The 15166-nt window shown below is 32.2% G+C and overlaps 3 protein-coding genes across 5 annotated transcripts in view; 1 reads left to right on the top strand and 2 right to left on the bottom strand.

Moving 5' to 3' along the window:
• Positions 1 to 14907, bottom strand: part of alc (alicorn) — a 144237-nt gene extending 129330 nt beyond the window's left edge. The window contains exons 1-5 of one of the 2 annotated variants that reach the window (XR_008405404.2): positions 14271 to 14907; positions 13962 to 14108; positions 13158 to 13289; positions 12754 to 12852; positions 11286 to 12504 (exon numbers count right to left, since the gene is read on the bottom strand). Coding sequence is in view for 1 of the 2 variants with exons in the window: in XM_053756488.2 (XP_053612463.1) it covers positions 12358 to 12504; positions 12754 to 12852; positions 13158 to 13289; positions 13962 to 14108; positions 14271 to 14582 (837 nt within the window). In the remaining variant the exon portion in view is untranslated. Of the gene's footprint in view, positions 1 to 10196; positions 12505 to 12753; positions 12853 to 13157; positions 13290 to 13961; positions 14109 to 14270 lie in introns of those variants that run through there. The other variant, XM_053756488.2, reaches the window with a different exon arrangement.
• On the bottom strand, positions 118 to 4274 carry TBC1D23 (TBC1 domain family member 23). Its single transcript, XM_053756478.1, has 2 exons — positions 4017 to 4274; positions 118 to 3908 (listed from the first exon to the last, which is right to left on the bottom strand). Exons 1-2 carry the CDS (start codon positions 4043 to 4045, stop codon positions 1898 to 1900), a joined length of 2040 nt encoding a protein of 679 aa, XP_053612453.1. The 5' UTR covers positions 4046 to 4274; the 3' UTR covers positions 118 to 1897.
• Positions 5071 to 10205, top strand: senju. 2 transcript variants are annotated; one of them, XM_053756480.2, is made up of 5 exons: positions 5071 to 5258; positions 7114 to 7237; positions 7345 to 7437; positions 7813 to 7996; positions 8171 to 10205. In XM_053756480.2, the coding sequence occupies exons 1-5, from the start codon at positions 5177 to 5179 to the stop codon at positions 8810 to 8812; spliced, it is 1125 nt and encodes a 374-aa protein (XP_053612455.1). In that variant the 5' UTR covers positions 5071 to 5176; the 3' UTR covers positions 8813 to 10205. The 2 variants fall into 2 exon arrangements, with proteins under 2 accessions (XP_053612455.1, XP_053612456.1); XM_053756481.2 differs by lacking the exon at positions 7345 to 7437 and having other exon boundaries at positions 5078 to 5258.
• Positions 14908 to 15166: the final 259 nt, after the last annotated feature.

The raw sequence follows: 15166 nt of genomic DNA, 5'->3' as shown, positions 1-15166 counted from the left end.
TTATTTTGATATTATGCTAATAAAGACATGACACGTGTGTTTTCAGTTTCAAAAATAACGCTCCTAAGAATCCGCTCTAGGATTCAGATATTGAGGCGGGAAAAAAGACGTAAAATCTCGAGAACTTCGTTATTTTTTATTTAAGTAAGGTACATACTAATTGTAATGACAAATTCATGTAGGGTAATTTGACGTGGCGATACATGCAGTGTTATCAACTTCTGGAATGTAGGATACTTTTTATATTAAAATAATAATTTCCTTTTAAAGTACAAAATAACAAATTAATATATAACGTATTTAAGCGCGTTTAGTGCCTTGCGCGTAATCAAAATGTAACAAATGTATGTATAGTGCACAGGCATGCCCCCAACCCGGCGCGGGGCTGGTTGAAGGGGTGAAGACACTTGATTTAAAATCGAATATATTTCCATTATCGAAAAGTAAAAAAATATCCTCTCCGCAATGACAATAAAGTGTGTCAGATAAGACAAATGACAAATGTGAATGACTACGTCCAACGCAAGTCAGCGGACGCCCAAGTACACGATATAGTTGATTAAGTATGAAACCCTCAGAAAGATGTGGCGACTGGTGGGACCCGATTTATGCATTGCGTTTGCAACTAGATATTTACCGGTACGACTAAACGTTTAACATTGTCGAGAAAGTCGTGGATATTGTTGTGATTTCTATTAAATAATGAATGACACATTCTGGTGATTCACCCAATGCCTGGCCACGGGCCTGACCTCAGGCCAGCCTTTAGTATAACAGCCTGAATGGGGATATAATGAGAGTTCGCAGTTTGAATAGATAGTAAGATAAAAAGACGAGGTAGCTAACAGAAATACAACTGCAATAGAAATGCAAAATGTGTTATACCTAGCAAGGCCATACCCAATAATTCCATAACACAGCCATGTCTCTAAGCGAGCCTGGAAATAATACTGTGACTCATATCTTATCACGAGTGATCAAATAGCAGTTAACAAGTTTTGAGTTATCAAGTTAGCGTGTGTTGAAATAGCAACACTTAATTTCAAAAATGTAAATCGTCTAATATTGATATATTTAAACAAATTGATATATTTAAAAAAATATCAACAGCAAAAAGCAGACACATCCTGTATATTTTTTGAGAAATCCACTTTGAATTTCAATGCTTTAATGAATTTCTCGAATAATTCCGATAAGGAGATACTTCGCCGGCGATATTATCAAATCTGACGAAGAGATCAGGTACATAATTTAAATCGTACATATTCCATTTATTAAAGTGTATATTCAACATATAAACGGTGTACAACCGTGATTTCAATATTTCGTGTAAAAATTTGGTGTAACAAGTTCCATAAACTCAGTAAAAAAAACAAAGCAAAACCAGAGATTGTTGACATAAGTAGGTACTAATAATATTTAGGTATCGTTTATTAAGCTCTAAATACTAGCAAGATTGACAAGATTGCATCAAATAAGCAGATTACAAAGTTAGATAGCATTTGGACGCTCTCAGTGATATTAAGTATCACTTAATTGAATGACATTATTATAATACTTATAAATATAATAATAATACTATATTACCAAAGTACCCAAGGTGGTTTTTTAAACATCAGCCAATTTTCACAACAGGTTGGCATGATGAAATTTAGATATCCTAAAAGCAAAATATATACTATTTTATTTTCTTCCTCATGAACAAATGGACTAATGGGACTTAGTTTGGAATTTCGAAAATGTATGTATTGTGAAAAAATGACTTAAAAAGCCACTCTGTGCACATTCAAATTCGTAAATATATCCTAAATAACATAAATATTTTTCTTGTTACAGGGATTATAAATAAGTCAATAAATCTTTCAATAAAATCTATAACAACGAATATATATCTTAGCTACTCCATTTTACTGTCTAGCTGCTGTACTATTTGATTCGAAACTACTTTAGTAGCCACAGAGGCATTAGGAATAAGAAATCTATCCATATCTTTTATCAATAAACTATCTCCATCTGGAATGCCGTACTTAAATGTTATCAATTCTGGATGTCTCTTTTTGGCAGTGATTTTAACTATGGTGGACAGGGGCCTCCGAGACATGACACGTGCTATGCCCCTTTTATTTGGAATGTCACGTAACACTATAAGATGTGTCTGTGTTACAACTAAGTAAGAATCATGCATATACCCATTGACCAAAACCTCTTGACATGGAAAATTGTCAACAACTTTTTGCTGTTTCAAAAAATTGGTGACCTCTACAATTTCCTCTAAAGAATCGGAATCGATCCCATCCCTCTTGATGTCTGAACGCAGCTCCTCATCCTCATCATTGATACTAAATACCGGTGGCACATTTCTATATCTCTGTTGTTTTCTGTCACTGGCAGATACATGCCATTCATTGCTATTAGTATTGGAATTCGGGTTCACAATATACTCTATTAACTTTCCTTTTACTTCTTGACTCTTTGCTTTCATAGCTGAAGATAGTTTACTAAATAGTTGTATTGTTGGTATGTTTTCTCTAGATCTATTTTCTGGTTGCTGTGAACCAATGTTGTTGTTAGTTGGAGCACAAACTAAGCATGTGGATGGATTGTGTTCTTCTAAACAGTCTGTCATATGGGGACCAAAGTAGTCATGTATAGCCACAAACCCACCATCCAACATAGAGACATGTTTGGTGTTTCGTTTTAGAAACGAAGCTACAACCATATGAGCATAACTATCCTCTTCTGTTCTACCAGATCCAACAAAGCAAAGATGTTCCCCGGCTGCTAGTGATCCCGCAGCCAGAGCCTGTCGTTGTGCATTCAGCAGGCCCTGGACAGCAGTGTTAAACGCATTGGGCTCCTGTAGCATTAAGTTGCAATCCAGGTGAAATGCTGTGGATAAATGACCGGAATTATATTGCTCAGCCGGGCGACAGTCTACCAAGAAGAATTTAACACTATCCACATCTGTAGCATCTACAGTGGCACTCTCAATCAGTTCATGTACAGCAACAGGAAGACACAAAGCTTGAGAATACAGTTTTGAATTAATTTCAAGGCCACTCTCAGAAAACAACACCTCCAAAACATCTTCTCTAAAGGAAAGTGGTGTTTTTAAAGAATAATAATGTGCTAAGGAACAAAAATCAGAAACATCATTGGCCTCCAAGTCTCCTGGCATGCTACTCAATGACTTTATTATGTCTTCCTTATCCTCATTTTTCATATGAAGCAATTGTTCTCTTGCATTAATTATCATTATGAGGCAAAGAAAGAATATGAAGAATGGATCTGATCTTTGAAAATATAAATCCCACATGAATAAGACCACTTCTAAATTACATGTGCCCGCAAATAAAGATCTCAACCATGGCATGCAGTACTGTTCAGGTGTAATTCTCTTTGTGTCTAAGAATGAGCACAACTCAGGGTCATGATACTGCAATAACAGCCGCAGAATATGGAATGGCACACCATTTTTGGAACACCCCTTTGGTACATAAAGCTGAATTATTCTTTCAAACAGATTATAGGTATCAGACTTCGGCAATTTTAAACTAAGCAATGGAAGTAAGATTTCGATCCATCCATTATTATGATTGTAGCAGAGTGCCTTTGATTTACAATAATATGTAATAATTGACTCTATATCAGAGACCACAGAAAGCTTTTCTTCATCCTCATTGCCCAGAGTTTTCACAAATTTCTTTACATCATCTCTCAATTCAGTTTGATTTGGCAAATCAAATACTTCATCAAAGGAGAGCAATTGGTTGCCCTTCTCTTGACAACTGAGGCAAAGAAGCCATACATCTGGACGTAGGCTCTCTGGAATTTTCTTGCCTTTAGTGAGAGCATTTATTTCTTGTGCATTGCTACCATCTAAAAGTGCAGACTCCAATTCTATTAACCTGCAAAAACGTCAAACAACTATTTTGAACAGCCATAACATTTTAAAATCAATATAGAAGTCCTATTAAAAAAGATTAGATTGCTTTAGTATACAGTTATTTACTCACCAAGTGTTATCATTCTCTTCGTCAGCCATTTATATGGTCCACAAAATAAAACAGCGCAGTTATTTAATAGATTTCCTTGCAGTAATATAACTTGATTTCTACACACTTATCGCTCTCAATGAGTAAATTATTAACAAAATAAGGATTGAAAGATTCTTAAGTTTTCGGGATTCATGAAAAATTACGATTCTTCCTGAAACATAGAAAGAAACTGAAAAATTGAAAGATTAAAGATTCTTTGACAATTTGTTTGACATTGACAGTTATTTAAAGTGTTACCATTGTACAGTCATAGAAATTAAATTTTACCACTAATGATGGAACACTCAAATGTACGATTCAGTCTTAGAACGAATCACAGCCACTTAAAAAAACCGGCTATACATTACCGCGAAACAGTTCGCCGTACTTTGGCGGATTCGGCATACCATACTATATATTACTGAGTTTATATTGCGAGAAATAAAAGCTTATACAAATAAACGCGATGTTCGTGCATTCGCTTCGGCATTTGCTGACTGGTATTAATTAGCTAAAAATGTTTTTTCCCAGATTATTTTTTAAAGTCTGTCAAAAAAGTGTCAAGAAATCTTCAATGTAATGTTTTTATATCTGTGCAAGAAACAAAGGCGTAAAGGTAAAGGCGTTGTCTCATGTCTGTTGTGTGGTTAGTTGGCAACATTGGGTATTCATCAATCAACCAACCTTGCAATATCAAGTACAGTGGGTACTTGATATTGCAATGGCAAAAAAATATAGTTCGAATCCTTTTTCTCCACAATTTATTTTCCATCGACTATATTTTTCCCTTTCCAATTAAGATTTTATATTATGCTAAAAAGAAACCTTTGGTTGGTGTACGTGCATGTACAAACAAGGTATGAGGTGAGATCAGAAAAAGTAGTGTATAGGATCAGGATATCGCCGCTCTGTCAATTTCTTCTCATGTACACTCTCTTTCTTGTACCAAATAACAATACATATGAAAGAGAAGACAGACTATAGATGAAAGAAATAGCAATATATGTACCACCACGGAATCTGGTTGCGGTATAACTCTATAGTCATTAATTTTTTTTTTGCGATTGTTGTTGTGCGGGTTTGTTATTTATGTCAATGTCACAAATTTATATTTTACAGTAACCCATTTTGTACTGAAAATGAGATATTTTTCAAATTTATTTCCTGACAAAAAAGGTTTCATTACTTTTGTCTTGTACATTGTACTATTTGTATTTCAGGGTAAGTTATTTTAGATTTTTATTAGAGGGTAAGTTATTAGAACTTGCAGAGCCTAAAACATATTTGATTTCTAGGTACATATTATTATTTCTCTATTTATAGAAGTTTACTGTCTGGAATTTGTCTGGGCAATATTTAATTACTCGTGTGACAAAACCTTGTATAGCCAAGTACTACTCTTGTTTTTTGGTCCCGTCTACTTAAGACAAATTTCGATAAAATCAGAGTTATGAACCTAGCACAAGCTCATAAAATCAAAATGGGCGTATCGTATCGAAATTACATTGAGACCAATCTTTATCAAAACCAAACACTAGAAATCCTAAATTGCTGTCAATTTGTAAATCCTGCTTAAATTCCTACTATTAATCTAACATCCTACTATTTTCAGGTGTATTGAATAATTTCCGTATTTTTTAAATATAACATACGTTACTATGTATGTTATATTTAAAAACCTACTGGCAAAGCTACTATATTTTATCAGAACATTAATATGATATTATTTGATGATATGTTTCTAAAAGTAACAATATTATTAATATTCAGTCAAAAAACCCTAAATCTAACTAGTTTATATTTTGAATATAATTTTATATTACTTCTTCACAAGTAGCCTAACTTTTGACCTACTATCAGCCTGTCCCAGCTTTACTCAGTTTAAATTATAATTACAATAAATCTATTGTTGAAAACTATAAAAAAATCCATTTGGTTGTTTTTAGTTTATGTATTCATACAGTCAGAAATGACATGAAATCTTTTTAAAATATGTAGGATGTTAATTTTAAATATGTAGGCTGTGAAGTACCTACTATAATTAGGTGTTCAAGCCGTCAATACAATGCAACTTTTTCAAAATTGTATAGGTGATTATGGCTGGCATGATGATAATAGTATAATCTTTCGAACTACCTCAAAATTATAATTATCTAAATATTTTAAAGTGCCTTCTCAACTGCTAGCAATATCAATGGGTTTTCTGAACTATGGACACTATCTAACTAAATACCTACCTTGTTTCTATTTTCTGATAAGGCAAAAAAGTAGGTATTTAAGTCTAAGTTTTATTGTATTACTAACATTTATCAGATGACTCATGTCAAAATTTGAACTAAAAAATGAAAACAAATTATTTTTTTGTGCATATAAAATTATCCAACTTATTATAAAGTATTTCCTAATATAATATAATGATAAAATAATAACTTTTCAAATTGTTCTATTCTCATATTTAGGGAGTACTTCTGCTGATAGTGGTCAAATTGGATCCCAAAGTTTTCAAAAATTGGTAATTATCTTAAAGGACTTTTGCTTGCAACAAAACAAATGAGCAACTGATAAACAACAATTGCTTAATTTTTCCTTAGGTTGATACAAACTTATGAAACATGCTATTGACAGCCCTACTGGTCCAATGTGTAGAACATGATTTATTGTGTGAGCACAACTATGGGGCAATACAATAAACAAGTGAGGTGGAAATGGCAGTGTCCCCATTTATTATTGTTATGCAAATTAAAGATGAATGATTTATAACACAATAGTGTTATTTAAATGGTTTGTTATACATGGCACTTTGTTACTAATTTAATAATAGAAAATATTTCATGAATTTATGTAAAATGCAAAGAGATTAAATAATTTGGCTGACCATGCATCATGCATGCATGGTCTTAATAGCTCAGTGGTTAAGAACACTACTGTTCTGGTTAGGCAGTTGTGTTGTGTGGGTTGTATTATTCCCGCAGAAATTGGTTCCTTACTGATTTTGTCCTCATTAAAGGTGCTTCCAAAACAATAGACCTATGTTTGTGAAATAGAAGAATTTTCAGATAGGTAAATTTTGTTTCAGGTGTATTTGTAACGGCTTCTAAAACAAAATCTGGAGGATACGCTTACAACACTACACTTGTTGTTTTCTTCTCAGAACTACTGAAGCTCTTTGCATCGGCAATCCTATATTCGTATAGGCGGGAGTAAGTATTTAAACATTTTTACTAAGACTACTTTTTCTAAGTCTTTTATTTTTTTATTATAGATTTTCTCTTGTCAATTCCAACTTTAATTTTTATTCCTAATTCAGCCAAAATGACCCTACTTGTCATCTAAACAAAAATTACATCAAGTCTGCTGAAATGAAGACCAACCATGTTAAACGAAATCATTATTTTTCTAGGTACTATTGCTTATATGTTGTATGCTTTAATTAAATAAAAAAAAACATATCAATTAATTCTTAAAACTTTTAATTTGTAGTTGAAAATATTTATTGAAAAACCAATACTTCATATTTAGTACACTACAAAAATGTCTGTCTCCTAAAATGAATAGGTACTTCTATGCATCTTGTAGAGTACAGTTTTATCAATAAAAAAAACTAGTTTTTTTCTGAATCATAAAAATTATGTGTATTAGATCTGTAGAAATCAATTTCGTTATTTTTTGAGGGTACAAATATACAGTATATCTAGTTCGTTTATTTTTTATACTATTTATTCAAAAAGTATTTTAAATTTAGGCTCATACTTCATTCTTTTTTTTTGTTTTGCAGGAACAAACCGCGACTATTTAAGGCAATACTTATAAATCATGAGCTGCTCCTACTATACTTCGTGCCATCTTTGCTTTATTGTTTTTATAATAATCTAGCATTTATAAATTTATCCCATTATGATCCAACTTCATATTATGTTCTTCTTCAGTTTAGAATTGTTGTCACAGCACTACTATTTCAGGTAAACAATATTACTATTTTTTTATTATTATACATTAACTACAAATTGTTGGTCACAATACAAATAAATCAGCAATAAGCTCAAAATGACATTAAAGTAATTTATTTAAGTCGACCATAATTTAACTAAGTGCTATAAATGAAACCTACTGACTCCAGGCTGGTTTGTTTGCAGTTCTTGTTTCAGAAAAAGTTGACGAGCATCCAGTGGGCATCATTGGGGGTCCTTACATTTGGCTGCATATTAAAGAACATTGACGCTGCTACAATGGACAACCAAAAGGATGCGAACGTCTGGTCACAAATATTCAATATTTATTTTTGGTCTATTAATTTTCAAAACTTTTGCTCATGTTTGGCGGGTACATACAACGAATATTTATTAAAAACAAAAGGCTCTGACGTAGATATCTTTCTGCAAAATGTTTTTATGTACCTTGACTCAGTATTATGTAACTTTTTTGTGTTAATGTTCAAAGGAGAACTAGTAACTATATTTGAAGATCTTCCCTCTCTCTGGGATGTGTTTGTGATACTTATCACTGTTAACAGCGCTATTGTAGGAATAGTCACAAGTTTTTTCTTAAAGAATCTCAATTCTATATTAAAGTCCTACGCTAGTGCGTTAGAATTAGTAATAACAGCAGTGGTTTGTTACTTAATATTCAATATTTACATAACGTGGTTTACTATCATTTCTATTGGTTTAGTCAGTATTGCTGTAGGTATGTACTTTAAAAATCCTGTAGTAAATATAAGTCCCAGTTCTGTGGATAAAGATAGTAAACCTCTATTAAATGTGGTTACTGAAGCATAGGTTAGTTGGGATATAAATGGACGGGGAATGGAAACGATCTCCATGGTGGATTTGAAAGGCTGCTACCTCGGCCCGCGACCCGCTGCGTTCGCGATCGCCCAGCGTCAGGGTCGCGAGTTGCGGCTAGCGGCCAAATTCAAGCGAACACATATTCAGTTTGTACCTACTATTTACAGAATATTAAACTGTGTAACTACTTGATTCTCATATCAGAAATACATGCATGTTCCACTTCCGGCCAAGTAGATGGGTAATGGTTCGAATTTTAGTAGTACAATTTTGAAAAAATATATTTTTACATTGATTTAAGTAAGTAGGTACATAATATTTTGTTACAAAAAAGTGAAAAAAAATTATGTGTAACATTTTTTTCACCGGATTTATACCTATATGAGTTTAGATTAACAGCTCCCCGTCCATTACATTTTTTTAAAATTAGCTGTGCCTTAATTAAACTTAAGGTTATACTTGACCAGATCTGTTTAGAATTATTATGGTACAATTTTTAAAATGTGGTACATCTGTATGTTTCTGTATTTCAAGCTAGTGTAAGAGTTCTTATACAAAAGTAGTTTAAAATTACTCGCTAGACATAATAACGATCTGGAATTACATTATATTCAGTATTGTTTTATCAACTTTTTGGAACACAAATTAGCAATCTTAATGATATGTATGTACAATGTATATAGGAGTATATATATATGTATAGTGATGAGGTAAACAAATCGCAAAAGTAGTTAGTGTAAATAATAATTATGTGTGGTCACACACAAACGTACCAATACCAAAGGATCTCATACCTGTGAAAAGCCTACCTATGTAAATAAAACATATAGAAGTAACTTTTGTGCACATAAACATACACAAAATTTATATCCAGTTTGTGCCCAAGCGTAAAGCCATATCAGATACCGGTCCGCGCGGCCCCTAAATGTTCCAAATCCACACTAAGTATACCCCATTTGTTTAGATATTTAAATGAATGTTGACAAGTATTTTATTGAAATACACACATTAAAAATCTTTGCTCACTTAGTATTAATAAGTATTGTAGAAATTGTAAATTGCAATTTATAATGTGTTATTTTGAAAATGTGTGTTTCAATAAGAGACATTAACGTTATTCAAAATAAATTAAGGTAAAGTATGTAATAACGCACTAAAAATCATTGAGTTCGTATAATATTTAGGGATAGAAGAACGTTTTCTCTTTATGTGTGGTCTGCTGGAGTGACTTAATATTGCTTTTGGTCTTTCTTTTTGCATTTAGTTAAAACATTTTATGACAGACCCAGAAAAAAAATATTATAACAATCATATTATTTTTTGAATATGTATTACATTTATATGCTTCAGGAATTTGTGTTATTAAAAGCTGTTGTTTTTGTGATATGTTTTATTATTTACTTAATCTACAATATTTGTTTATGGATATTTTGTGTTACATTAGGTATATAAACAACAATTTGTTCAAAGCATAAAAACAACAATTTCTGCTATAAACTGCAGATCTATGCAACAAAACTACTAATCAGAAATGGGAGGCGCCATGATAAAATTATATGCTAATAAAATGCCAGAGATAGCAGTAAGAGTTTCATTTTATTTATAGTCTTATTCATATAAAGTCAACGAGCACTAAAACAAATATATATACACATATTTGATGTCTCTCTATTTCCGTAATAAGGAATAAGCGTCTATTCTAATTTGAAAAACAAGACAAAACGTATTTTTACCTTATTTTCTATGAATAAGACTAACTACTGTACATACAGAAAACTATAAACGGAACATCACATTTTTTTTTAATACTTATAAAATAGTATTTAGTCTCTTTTGTTAACTTAAAGTTAACTCTGTCAGAATTTCGTAATGTAACAGAGAATAAATTATTAGTACCATCGTACAGATGGTCCATTAGATAGAACACAATGTATATTAGGTGTCATTTACCCTTCTCTATTAAAAGTTCCATGATACACAATAGACGACTTGATGGTTATGGCTGGCGATTTAGACGTATTGACTTTACGCCAGCGGCCGAGCGGTGGTGCGCTAGGTCACGCGTTATTTATTGGCATTTTAATGGGTGTTTTCGTTTCGTTATTACGTCTATATATCTATTTCACTTTCAATAAACTTATTTCAATAATAAAAGAATGCTTTATTCAAAACGAAAATCGACGTAAAAACGTATCGATACGTCTAAACCAGCCATCAGAGTTGTAATTTATATTGTGGTAATTCTTTGGGGTTTTCTTGGTATTAGGAATAGATTGTATTGCGACTAAAATTAATACTTTAATAAACAACAAATAATAATGATTTATTTTTCGACACCATACACCACAAAGAAAAAGGACTATCGAAAATATTCATAATTTTAATTCCTAACGCTAACAAACAAGAAACTGTCAATTTCTATTTAATTCTAAAATTAGTAATGACTCAAAACTATTTTATATACCTAGTTATTTTTGCTGTGCAGTCAATATCCGTGACTTCAAATCATATCTTTTCCAATTTATATATACCTACTTTGCCTAGCTCCTCCTGACAATTTCTAAGTTCTGTATAGAGCACTAGCATAGCATGTTTACATAAAGACTAAAGCAAAACCGACTTGGCCACAAGAGTAATTATATTTCGATGTCAAACTTCAACTTCGGTTAAGTAGTTGCCAAATTTTTATTTTAGGGTCAAATGTTGAAGATTAAAAATCTATTTATTTTCCAATTCGGTATTGAAATGAGGTTTTCTTAAAAGCCGACATAGTTAATTGGTCAATTATTTGATATTTTTACTTAGTTGTCAAATTTAAAGGAAAGTGTTGCCTGCAAGTTGTCTGGTCCCCTATTAGAAGAGCTAGACAAAGTATAAAACAAATACTTCTATATGTATCTGCATGCACATTTTAGATTTTCCATGCATTGCATAAGTATGATAGGTTAACTATACAGATTAATTTGTTAAGTAACACATACAAATATTTTAAGTATAAGTTCAGACAAGAAGTTTTCCTAATAGAACAAAACATTTTATTTAATCACAGGGTTAACTGATCAGGTTACTGTTGAATGTTTTTATTCATTGTGTAGTATCCATTGAACTTGTCTTTAAAATATTTGTATTTCAATAAAATAATCTTATTGTTAAAAAGGCTTTTCTATTATTTCACTATAATCAATGCATACTAATAAAGTATCACACAATTTCAATTGTTGAACTATTTTCTAGCACCTGCTTGTCTTCGTTTTTAAACTCTGGGCCTATCTGCGCTGTAGAATATATTCTGCGTAATCCTAATAATAAGACCTGACGACAGATTTTTCGTCAGGTCATAGCACACTTCTACCGCACTGCTCCCACTCGGTAAGATGTTCATTGAAAAGTTCTCTTTAGGCATACTTTATATTGACAACAAGAGTGGACAGAGAGCAGTCTATTTGTTTTCGAATTGAACATGGGGAGTATGTATTCCACAGTGCATATAGGCACTAATTTTAATCAATTTTTGGGCTTTTAAGTGAAATTTCAGTTTAAATAGGTTTGTAGAGTAGAGTGGTAACATATTTCTTCCGGTACCTATGGGTAGCTGACAGCACCATGACGCCGTCTTTGATGGATAAAGCATACAGATGATTTAACATCACATGGTTTGGCTCTGGCAGTAATGTTGGCTCACACTGAAAATAAAAACAAACTTTTATTATGTGTGAACATATAAGAACATCCATATTAGTTATTAAGTACATAAAGTTCAATATGCAGTGCATCTAATTTATATATATAGAGTAGAAATTTCTATAGAAACTAGATAATAGACTAAAGAATTTAACACATAATATAAAGGTAAACCATAAATGTATTTCTGTGAACTGAAATGTTTACTCTTTCCCCACACCACATCATTAATATTTACTGCAGCTACTCACCGATAAAGGAGTGTCTTTATTTAGTATAACCTGCAGCAAGTGAGGAGGCAATATAGGTGGACCTGATACTTTCTCCCAGGGCTTTGATTGTGGGATTTCCTGAAAACATATTTTTTTATTTTATTAAAACCATTATTCTTATTTCATGGTTTTTTTGTCCTTCCATTTCAGATTTCCAAATCAAACCAAAGAATATATGCTAATTAAATAAACATAGGCAAATGGAAATTAGGATGAAATCTGGAAAAGATTTTAATTAAAAGAAAAAATTGAAACCCTTTACAAAGATTTTGTTAACAAGTTTTGCTGTATGAAGATATACTTCTTACTTATGAAAATATACTTTTTTTTATATAATAATGCACATAAGTAATTTTGTATAGTTACAAAATGGTAATACTAACCTGAGAGTACTCTGTCTGGGCACTGCTATGGATCCCCTCACTGTCTTTGGCCAGGGCTTGGAAAACTTCAAAGTCAGACATTTTCACAGTAACTAAATTATTTTTGGAACCCATTCCATTGTCTATTACTTTCTGTAAATAATATGAAAAAAAATTAATGGATTTAACTACAAATTATATTTTTTTATTTTCATTACAACAGCTATATTCTGTGGCTTCTGATTGTAGTGTGACTTTATAGTATACACAATGAATTTCTTAACTATGGTAATGATAATAAATAATCATTAGTTAGGTTTTGTCAGATTTCCTTTCCTTTTTTCAGAAGTTGATGTAGTGAATAGGTCAGATTGGACTGCAAACTCAAAGTATAGCACCCACAGAATCTGTCCATAAGGTTTTTATTAACCTATAGTTATCCTTCCGCTGCATTATGCGGCTTATAATTGGTAAAGCCAATCTGGCATGATAGGGACCAACACTGTTGAAATGTGTTTCTTTCGGCATTTCATCTCAGCAGTGGTCGTTCCGAAATGTCAGAAGTTTGTAGCTTGTGAGAAATAACTATAAATATAAAAATTGACGAGAAAAAGGGCCTGTGAAGGTCTAATTTGAGTTATCATACAGCTTATAATATCACTAGCCTGTCCAGGTAAAACTATAATAAATTATATACTTAAACCTTTCTCTTGAGTCTATTCAAAAATAACCTACATCAAAATGTGTTGCATAGTCTTAAGCAAATATAGGAATACACACAGTCATAGACAGCAGTACTTTGAAGTGATGAGTAAAAATGCTTACCACTGAAGGATCATGTCTCCACTCTCCATCCACAAAATATTTGTATTGGTGTTCTCCCTCTGGTAAATCTATTATAGTAACAAAGTCTCCATGTGACTTCACCATAGGTATTGTTTTCCAATCCGTAAAGGTGCCACTGATATATACCTGTGGACAGATTTCGGTTTAACATTATATCAGTTTAGATATTTACAGATATGCATAGTCATTGATAAATGAAGGTTGTCAAAAAAGTAACATGGTCAGAATGGTTAACATACAATAAATAGTAATATAGTTTTATAAATTAGTTTCTACTGTTAGTGTTACCTGTTTGCCACCACCTTCCCACTTAAAAACAGTAGGCAGCACTTTTGAGTCATCGGCACTTTTGTTGCTGTCAGTAAGTGTATTTGATCTCTCACGGGGTTCATTGTAATCTACACTGCTTTCGGGTACAGCCTTGGTATAATATGGGGCTCCATCTTCAATATTATTATCCTCTTCACGGATGCTCTGATCAGGCTTTTTGTCAAATGTAAAGGCTTCTCCTTCTTTTACAGGAGAAGAGGGACCGACATCTGGTGTTTTAGCTATATCCCTGTTCCACTCTTTTGGTTGATTACTGCCAGCGTTTCCCATGATTGAGTTAATTTAGTAAACCCAAACCAGGTGTGGTAGTAGTGTGTATCAAACTTGAAATAATTAGAGTCTATATTGATAATACATTGCAGGTAATGTTCTTGGAGATCCAAAAATTTCAAACTCTTCTGTTAAAAACAATATTTATTTTATTACCAGACTGCAAATTGTTAGCTAGTACCTATATCCCCAAACACAATTTCAAATAGAACAGGTCATTTCTGCTAATTCCGTGAATAATATTCCATAAAACGACATCATATTCTCATCACATCACAGAAAAATTGTAAATTTTTATTTTGACATTGAGTGACTGACTATTACGTCACTGGCAGACCGTCACAAATGTTGCCAAGTAACTATTTTTTTGGAAAATATTTATGGTTACTATGGTACATTTACACGTTTATCAAGCGATTGAGCTTCAAGTTCAAAGAAAATTAAAGATGACTTTTTAGCGTAGTACCCAAATGAGGTAATCTTTACATATCAGCCCATTTCAACTTGTAAAACTCATTGCGGTAAAACTGGACACACGGTAAAAAACAAACGATATTATCACTCTTTTTGCGACGCTATGAGCG

This window comes from Plodia interpunctella, chromosome 16, assembly GCF_027563975.2.
Source record: "Plodia interpunctella isolate USDA-ARS_2022_Savannah chromosome 16, ilPloInte3.2, whole genome shotgun sequence".
Classification (NCBI taxonomy): domain Eukaryota; kingdom Metazoa; phylum Arthropoda; class Insecta; order Lepidoptera; family Pyralidae; genus Plodia; species Plodia interpunctella.
This window is presented reverse-complemented; position numbering and strand designations above follow the sequence as displayed.